This window comes from Cucumis sativus, chromosome 4, assembly GCF_000004075.3.
Source record: "Cucumis sativus cultivar 9930 chromosome 4, Cucumber_9930_V3, whole genome shotgun sequence".
NCBI classification, from domain to species: domain Eukaryota; kingdom Viridiplantae; phylum Streptophyta; class Magnoliopsida; order Cucurbitales; family Cucurbitaceae; genus Cucumis; species Cucumis sativus.
Window position 1 is genome coordinate 18,086,963 of NC_026658.2, and position 9,990 is coordinate 18,096,952.

General features: G+C 38.1%; 1 protein-coding gene across 2 annotated transcripts; it reads left to right on the top strand.

Annotated features, from left to right (window-relative positions):
- The first annotated feature begins 324 nt into the window (after positions 1 to 324).
- On the top strand, positions 325 to 9,330 carry LOC101207128 (uncharacterized ATP-dependent helicase C29A10.10c). Of its 2 annotated transcripts, XR_969289.2 has the most exons (9): positions 325 to 498; positions 1,559 to 3,007; positions 3,896 to 4,084; positions 4,578 to 4,673; positions 4,766 to 4,928; positions 5,801 to 5,930; positions 6,025 to 7,791; positions 7,909 to 8,628; positions 8,709 to 9,330. XR_969289.2 is itself a non-coding variant. In XM_011655524.2 (8 exons), the coding sequence occupies exons 2-8, from the start codon at positions 1,660 to 1,662 to the stop codon at positions 8,335 to 8,337; spliced, it is 4,122 nt and encodes a 1,373-aa protein (XP_011653826.1). In that variant the 5' UTR covers positions 325 to 498; positions 1,559 to 1,659; the 3' UTR covers positions 8,338 to 9,330. The 2 variants fall into 2 exon arrangements, 1 of the variants encoding a protein (XP_011653826.1); XM_011655524.2 differs by having other exon boundaries at positions 7,909 to 9,330.
- Positions 9,331 to 9,990: the final 660 nt, after the last annotated feature.

Genomic DNA, 9,990 nt, shown 5'->3' on the forward strand with positions numbered 1-9,990 from the left:
AAGAGGGTGAATTAAATCATTAAGAGTGGAGGGTATTACCGAATATAGGCTTGAATTTGGGAAGTGAAAGAGGCATCCAAGAGGGGGATGCAATAGTGAATTCACAATAAAACGGGGAGGGTGTAAAATGTAATTATGTAAAGAGAGGGAGCACTTTTTGGGGGTTTTGGAAATGAAGTATTGAAAGGATAATTAATATTACAAAATAATTTTAGTTATATAAAAAAAAAAGGGGGGAAAAACCGGGAGAAAATTTAACGGTGAACGGAGAAAATGGGAAGCGGGGAAGGAGTCTCGATATTTCCTATATAAACCCCCATGACACATTGCCTTCCCTCATATTTGCATTCTCTTTCTTCCTCGCTCTTGCTTGCTCTGACTCTTAAATCAAAGAGCTTCCTTTTCCTCTCTCTCTCTCTCTCTCTCTCTCTCTCTCTCTCTCAATTTTGTCTCTCTCTCTCCACTTATGCATTCAAGGATTCAAGGACTACCCATAAGGTAAAATTCTCCTACCACAAATACCCACCAATTTTCTTTTCTCCCTTTTCTTTCAGCCTATAAATTTGTGGGCGTTCCTAAGATCAGTCTTCTTCCAGTAATGAGATTCAAATTGCTTAATTCTTGCCTTTGACTATTGGTTGGTTACATTACTTTTGAATCTGTACTGCCTATTATTTATTAGATTTATATTCGTCGGTTCGATCTCTAAGTTAGGTTGTTCTTGATTGGAATTGTAATGAGAGATTGGACTCTGGGATTCAACTGCTTTCGGTTACTTCTTGCTGCTTTGTTAATTTTGACGACTGAGGAAGAGGAATTGATTGAAGGCGTGTGCATGATTTATTTGTTTTTCTCTATTTCCCCCTTTTTGCCCTAGAAAGATGCTTGTTGGTCGTGATTAAATATTGGGTTTATTTGGTTCAATGGCGGCTCCCTTGATCTGGTGCGATTTACTGGATTTTCACTCGAACTTTCTTGCACTGTTTTCTGGTGCCTTGAATACCTAATTGGTTTGACACGCGGACGTTGTTGTTCTGTTTTTGCCAATTAAGCGTCGTGGTTGAGTTAAAACCTGCTCCATACTTTGCTCCATCTTTACTTGGTGTTCTTTGTCGTGGCTAGTTTGGTAACGTTACTGGTTCTCGTTTGGAACCATTTTTGGACTTCTGAATCACGTGCAATTTAATAATCTGGATGGTGTTGTATGTAGTTTCGTAAGTTGAGGATTCTACCGAAGGTTATACATTTTACTTCAACAAATTTTGTCGTGCACACATGACTGATATTTTAATATCACTTCTCATATAAGTTTGTTCCCTATTGAAGACTTGATTTGTTTACATTGGAGCCCATAGGATCCCTACAACGTTGAACCATGATGATTAAACCTTTATGAATTAAAACTTGGATCTTTCCTTCTTTTTTTTTTGCCTCATTTACTGTTCTTGTCTTTTAATTTCTTGCACTTATTTTCCTTTTTCATCTTATAATGTGGTGATGATTCTTTCTTTTCTATGTATGGTATATGACTGTATTTCATTCATGTATCGACTTGCAGTTGAGGTTCAAGGTTTATTGGTCTCACATCCTTTTCAAGTTCGTCATTGGAATATCAATAGGGACTGTTAGCAATTTAGTTTTTATGCATTTTTGTATGACATGGGTTCTCGAGGAAGATTACTATTTGATCTTAATGAACCCCCTGTCGAGGATAATGAAGATAGTGATGGTCTTGTCTTCCAGCCTCAGAAGGCTCAACCACCTTCAAATTCCCATGCGTCCGACTTGTTTCCAGCATCAGGAGGTTCCCAAAGACTATTAAACAATCATGCGTTTTCTCATGCATCTTCTGTCTCAGGTTTTCAGCCTTTTGTTCGGAGTAAACTTGGTTCTAATACTGAAATAGGAGAAGAACAAAAGAAAATATTAGATCAAAATTCAAGGACTACGTTATCATCTAAATTAAGTAATGTTGAGACTGCAGCCCCTGCATTGGTTTCTGGTCCTAGAGACACTCAATCAGTGGAAAGGGAAGAAGGAGAATGGTCAGATGCGGAGGGTTCTGCTGATATAAATGGGGGCAGTGTTTTGCATAAACAGTTAAAAACTTCACAAGAGAAGGGCCTACTTTCTCCTTCCCGTGATTTTTCTGAGAATAATTTATGCAACCTCAAAATTTCGGATAGCACATTAGACAAAAGTAATAATCATGTTCCTTCAACATCAGATCCGGAACCAAATGATAGGAAAAGTAACAGTATCCTAAATACAGAAAGCAATGTAAAACTCGATACATCTACGGATACTGTGCAGGAAGAAACTGGGTTGCTTCCAAAACAAAGAGAAGTAAAGGGTATTGAAGCAAGTCATGCTCTAAAATGTGCTAATAACCTGGGAAAGAGGAAGATAGATCAACATTTAGAAGCCAAGCTTGGGAAGAAGCGTACTAGGCAGACAATGTTTCTTAATTTAGAAGATGTGAAGATGGCTGGGCCTATGAAAACTTCAACTCCTCGAAGGCAAACATTTCCACCTCCTATAACCACTCGCATTGTGAAGGAAGTTCATAATAATGCAACCCAAGTTAATGAACGTATTGGGGAAAAACAAACTAATAAAGACCAGAAACAAGGTGATGTTTCAAGTCAGGAAGGAGGTATTTCCTTGGAATCTGGTGAATCTAAATTGGACAACAATGGTGATATGAGTTCGGGATTACTTGCTCGGCCAAACAGGCCAAACAATGATGGAGATATCCCACCAGAGGCATCCTTACCTCCAATTCCTAGACAAGGTTCATGGAAGATACCAACAGATTCAAGGTTGCAGAGAAACATGCAGGCCTCCAATCGAAAACCAATTATATCTAATCAAAGTTCTGACCACAAGCAGATAAATAAGAAGCATCTTCCTTCCAAGAAGCAGAATTCTGTTAGTACTTATCAAGACTCATCAGTTGAACGACTTATACGGGAGGTGACAAATGAAAAGTTTTGGCATCACCCAGGTACAATTATTATTTTATTTGTTATTTCTGAAGGGGTGTTGATTTCTTTCTAGGTTATCTCATTATGCAGTTGTGTCCAAAGGTTTCCATCAAATTCAATATTGGTTGGGCTGCTTTAACTTTCAACCGTTTTAAATTTTGCATTTGTATCCCATGGATCTGAATTTTGCTTTCTAGTTCTCATTATCAAGTACACCCTATAGTATGTGTACATTAGGATGAAATTGGATTGTGAAACAATGGTGTTACTAGTATGCAGTCAATCATTTACCTGCTCATTTTGATTCTATCTCTTATTCTTACTGAAATTGTGGGTTAAGTTGGATCCCTCTAGTCGTGGCTATAAAGTGTGATGTTTATCTTGCTCAGGCCCACACATAACAGACGGGATCCTTCAGCGATATGAGGTGGGTTTTCCTCTAGGGATCCTGCTGGATAGAAGGACATCCTTTCATGTTGAATATTAAACCACAAATTTCTTCTATGCTTTAGCTAAATCGCCCTTTATAAAAAAGAAGCAGTTTACTTGGTTTTTGAATTAACTATTACTAGCTGTTTGTTTTTCCACGTTTCTTTCCACTCAAATATTTTTTGCATTTTAAGCTTGTGGTGTAGTTAAAGTCTTAACTTTCTAGGTATAAACAATGAAATATATTGAATAATACTAGTGTTACTATTTCTATGACAGTAAAATGACAAAAACAACTTCCATTACATGCAGCTATTGCCTTATTTTCCTTTTCTTTCTCAAAATTTTATTGTTTGGACCACTGCCAATTTGTTGTAAATTGTAATTTGGTGGTTGGACGGTCGTTCTCTGGCAATCAGTTTATTTATTTATTTAATTTTGTTCTCTATCATTTAACTGAATGCATTTTCATGTAACAGAGGAAACTGAACTCCAATGTGTTCCTGGTCGGTTTGAGTCTGTGGAAGAATACATCAAAGTGTTTGAACCTTTGTTATTTGAGGAATGCCGGGCTCAACTTTACAGTACGTGGGAGGAACTATCTGAAACATTCTCGAGAGATACACATGCGATGGTCCGTGTCAAGAATATTGATAGGAGGGAAAGAGGTACTTGCAGTTTTATTTGCAGCCTTTATGTTTGCATTATAATATTTTTAAAAAAATCAATTTCAATTAGTTTCATTTCAAGCTATTCAGTGAGTTGAAAGTTTATGTTTATGTTTTGGTTAGCTTCATAATTAGAACAAGAGAAAATAGGCTTGAAATTATTTTAGTATATTGATATGTTGCAGCTTATTAAGTTGGGTTAATTTATAAACGGTGCTTTCGACCAGCAAGATTAGGATTTATGTGATGTGCTATAATATTTTGCAGCATATTAAAGTTTTTTTTATAAAATATATCTTTAATTTTGTTGTTATCACTATCTTCATTTGTGTTTTGTAAAAGTCTTCCCCTTTGTGGAAAAGGGCAATCTGTTTCTTTTCTTGTTTACTAGATCTGGTAAACTATAAAATTATTGCATACAATGCCAAAAACAAAGCTATCTTCTTACTATGCACACTGAAATGTAGTTGCTAAACCTGCCTTATTTTCTTAGGATGGTATGATGTAATAGTTCTTCCTGTGAACGAGTGTAAATGGTCATTCAAGGAGGGTGATGTGGCAGTTCTTTCGAGTCTTAGGCCTGGATCAGGTTTGATATAATATTTCTTCCAAGCTTGTAATAACTGTGATGTGGCTGCTTTTCCGTTTCTTGCTAAAACTATCCTTATATATGCTGAGCAGTTAGATCAAAGAGGAACAACAGTATGTCTGTTGAGGATGATGAAGACCAGGAATCTGGTGGACGTGTGGCTGGAACTGTTCGAAGACACATTCCCCTTGACACCCGTGATCCTCCAGGGGCTATTCTTCATTTTTATGTTGGGGACTCGTATGATCCTAGTAGGTAGGTTCATATTCAATTTCTTCAACGTGATGATGGTTGTTTCCATGCCATTTTATGTGGGGAGTGCATCAGTGCACAAAATGTCCATAACTCCTCTTGTAGAAGAATTTTGAAGATAAACAATTTTCATTTTTATGGATCCTACTTGTGAGTTTCTAATTAGTAGCTTATTTCAGTGTATAGTCTTAGCGATATTTTTGTTATCCTTTAAATGATGCGTGTCTATAATGCTGCTCTGCTTGAAGGCACTTGTCAAGTATCTTCTCAATGTAGTTCTGAGTGGTGCCATGTGAATTCTACTCGGAAGTATCTTCCAAGTACTATAGTCTATGTGTACTGCAAAGAAATTAGCACTGCTTGCAGATATCTTCAAGTCCCATTTTTTATACAACGGTAGTACTTTTGAGTTCCAGTTATAGAGATTACTGAAAAATTAAACAGCTTATTTACTCAGCCAATTGTTTGTTTTGGGTCTTGAATGTGAATTTGGTTTGCATGTGACTTTGACATTTTTTAATGGATCTGAACGGTGGAGGATAAATTGGTCTTTACTTTGCTTGCTCTAACTTCTATTTAAGGATGTATTTTTGGCAATTCAACTTTTATCACTTTTATTTCTATCCGTAATTAGTATGAAGAATTGTTGTGTATAGTTGGAAATTGGGACTACTTTGAAGTAACGTAGATTTAATGATGTCGATTTCTTATCATTAGTGCCATTATTGTTTTTCGACCAGAAAAAGAGGCTATTTAATTTATTTTTCAAAATTCCTGTGGGTTACTCTAAAATTCACCTTGTTTCCTATATGATTTTCTTAAATATGTATAGATTTCTATGATTTTTCATATCATTACTTTTTCTTGAGTCGCAGGATTGAAGAAGATCATATACTCAGAAAACTTCAGACAAAGAATGTTTGGTTTTTAACAGTGCTTGGTTCTCTTGCAACAACCCAGCGAGAGTATGTTGCCCTGCATGCATTTCGTCGGCTCAATATGCAGGTAATGGTGTTGGCATATCTTTGGATTAAAGGCTGCCTTATATATTCCCCTTCTAATTATTATCATTCTGCCAATTGTTTACTATATGTATCAGATGCAATCTTCGATCCTTCAGCCTAGCCCTGAGCAATTTCCAAAGTATGAGCAACAATCGCCTGCTATGCCCGAGTGTTTCACGCAAAATTTTGTTGATTATCTGCATAGGACCTTCAATGGACCCCAGCTATCTGCAATCCAATGGGCAGCAACACATACAGCTGCTGGTACGAGCAGTGGGACAGTCAAGAGGCAAGAGCCATGGCCTTTTACACTCGTACAAGGGCCTCCTGGAACAGGTAAGACACATACAGTTTGGGGAATGCTGAATGTTATACATCTGGTTCAATATCAGCACTACTATACTTCGTTGCTCAAGAAACTAGCACCAGAAAGCTATAAACAAGCTCATGAGAGCAGCTCAGATCATGTCAATACTGGATCCATTGATGAGGTACTCCAAAGCATGGACCAAAATCTTTTACGCACTCTTCCCACATTGTGCCCTAAACCTAGAATGCTAGTTTGTGCACCTTCAAATGCTGCAACAGATGAACTTCTTGCTCGTGTTCTTGATCGGGGGTTCATTGATGGAGAAATGAAGGTGTATCGACCTGATGTGGCTCGAGTTGGTGTTGATTCACAAACTCGTGCTGCCCAAGCAGTTTCTGTTGAGCGTAGAACAGAACAACTTTTGGTAAAAAATCGAGACGAAGTTTTAAGATGGATGCACCAGCTAAAAGTTCGTGAAACTCAATTAGGTCAGCAAATGAATAGTCTTCAGAGAGAACTTAATGTTGCTGCAGCTGCTGTTCGCTCTCAAGGTTCTGTTGGTGTTGACCCCGATGTTCTGGTTGCTCGTGACCAAAACAGAGATGCGTTGTTGCAGAACCTTGCTGCTGTGATAGAAGGTAGGGATAAAATTCTAGTTGAGATGTCACGCCTCCTTATTTTAGAAAGTAGATATCGTCCTAACAGCAATTTCAATATGGAGGATGCACGAGCTAGTCTTGAGGCTAGTTTTGCCAACGAGGCTGAGATAGTTTTCACTACAGTATCAAGCAGTGGTCGCAAATTGTTTTCTCGACTTTCTCATGGTTTTGACATGGTAGTCATTGACGAGGCAGCCCAAGCAAGTGAGGTAGCTGTTCTTCCCCCCCTTTCACTTGGTGCAGCAAGGTGTGTGCTCGTTGGAGATCCACAGCAGCTCCCAGCCACGGTTATCAGTAAAGCAGCAGGAACATTGTTGTACAGTAGAAGTCTCTTTGAAAGATTCCAGCAAGCGGGATGTCCCACTATGTTGTTATCGGTGCAATACAGAATGCATCCTCAGATACGTGATTTCCCTTCAAGGTACTTCTACCAAGGACGCCTTACTGACAGTGAAAGTGTAGCTAATTTACCTGATGAGACATACTACAAGGACCCTTTACTTAGACCTTACACTTTCTTTGATATTACACATGGGCGGGAATCTCATAGAGGGGGTTCCGTTTCATATCAAAATATTCATGAAGCGCAATTTTGTCTTCGAATGTATGAACATCTACAAAAAACCGTGAAGTCATCAGGCATAGGTAAAGTTTCAGTTGGTATTATAACACCTTACAAGCTCCAATTGAAATGTCTCCAACGTGAGTTTGAGGAGGTTCTGAACTCTGAAGAAGGGAAGGATCTGTACATTAATACTGTTGATGCTTTCCAAGGGCAAGAAAGGGATGTGATTATCATGTCTTGTGTGCGTGCCTCCAACCATGGCGTTGGCTTTGTTGCAGATATTCGTCGAATGAATGTAGCATTGACTCGTGCAAGGAGGGCTCTTTGGGTATGTTTCTATTTTTTCTCTCCACTAAGCTTTTGTAGTCACTCTCACTTCTACATAGATACTTTTACTATTATCTGACAATTTGAATACTCTGATATTGATCTTCTTTCAAACCAGGTAATGGGTAATGCTAATGCTTTGATTCAGTCTGATGATTGGGCTGCGTTGATCACTGATGCTAAGGCAAGGAACTGTTACATGGATATGGAATCTCTCCCCAAGGACTTCCTTGGACAGAAGGGGTCTACTCAATCTACTTTGCCTGGTAAGAACTCTTCCAACACTAGGGGTTTGAGATCTGCTCTTCCAAGACATAGGACTCTGGATATACACGTGGAGTCAAGGTCTGGAACACCATCAGAAGATGACGAGAAATCGAATTCTGCTGTAATCACTAGGAATGGGAATTACCGGCCTTCTAAGGCTGCTGTAGAGAATTCCTCAGAAGACTTAGATCAGTCAGGTGACAAATTGAGAGATACTTGGCAGTATGGTATGCAGAAAAGGCAGGGTTCTACTGGGACTGTTGGGAAAAGAGATATTTAATCATGGCTTTTGAATTGGATTAAATGATTTAGAGGAGGAAGCCTCTTGATAATTTTATGTATGCATCCTCATGATGCTCAGCTTTTGAAGCCTACCTTTCATGCTGATCCCAAGCAGTGTTCAAGTACGATATTGTTGTGACAAACTTAAACCTAATCAATTGAAGATAAGAGCAAAACCATACAGTAAGGACTTAGGTTGCACAGCATCTGCAGACATCTGTTGTGGGGTGAGAGGGACCCATATTTTTGGTTTAATGGATCCTTTTGGGTTACTAGCATAGCGAGAAAGGTGAGCTTATTGTTTGAGACTTATCATGAAGTTCGGCCATTCGATTCCTTTGCCTCACAGTATAACATATGCGTGTTTAGGAACCATATCATGGCGCCTGAATGTTCCATCACAAGTTACAGGCTATAATGGAATTGAATTGGGTCTTGTGGTCAGTGGAATTACTGTCCTCAATTACCTTGACTCGCTCGACGGTGAAACCTAAAAGCACTCATGGGAGATGGAGATCCAACTCCCAGGGGAGCTGGCCGAGGTAGGTAAAAATTCACAGGTAAAAGATGCTCAAAACATTATTTTGGACAATAAATGCATAAAAGATGCCAGTTCAAGTCCTCACAGGCAATTAAGAAGGTGAGGGGTTGGAATAGTGTGTTTTCTCGGCCTTTTTTGAGGAAACATTATCTTCAGCCCTTGCTTATTTTGCATATATGGTTAAAGGGAGCTAAAATTATATATGGGCAGCAACAGCTGGGAATAGAAACCAATTTGTACAGAAACTAATGGGGAGCAGGGGTTGTGTCTGAAGGCATCAAAATTTTAAATGGGCGTTAATACCAAATTGATTTGTGCATATACCCCCCTTCATTTGAAATTATAGTAATTCTTTTGTTGAAGTTCCTCTCTTTTTCTACCACAATTTAAACTGCTTACCACGTTTAATATTTATTTATATATGAATTGAAATTGTTCTTGTGGCGTCCATATTTGTTGGTTATTTGGACAGGAAAAGCATTACACGTTGGAGTTAGGTTATTAATGCCAATTCATGGGGGTGCGTCTTTCTGTTTAGAAGCTTTGAATTGATAATTCCTCTTTGTTTTCGCTTGTTTATGCTGTCTTGTCTGGAAATGAAAGGAAACCAATATCCTTACTTCAAATAGAAAGATAGCAATAAAAGAAAAAGTAGTGGAAGGTGTTGAAAATGGATTTTGAAACCATCAATGGTAAAAGAGGAGACATTTCTACAAATGAGTAAGAGGTCATGTGTTCAACATTACATAATGATCATTTAGTTCGAAATTAACGTTTACCAGTTTTTTTACCCTCAAATGTTGCATTTCAATCCTTTGTATATAAGCATTGTTAGTCTGTTTTGGACGTCTTCACTTGAATTTTCTCTGTATTTTCCTTCTCCCAGTTTTATTTGTTGCATTTATTTCAATATTGTATGCCTCATCTTAGATTGTAAGCCTCATCTTAGGTTGGTGTTGTGCTTTCTAGTTTCGGATAGGATTGAAAGTGATTATGTTTGGTTGGAGGATTTGGTTTTAAAGTTCTTTAATGCTTATTTGTTGATATTTCTCCGTTCTCGGATGTGTTGAGTATAAAAAAAGATAATTGTTCTGAGTTTGATATCAGCAG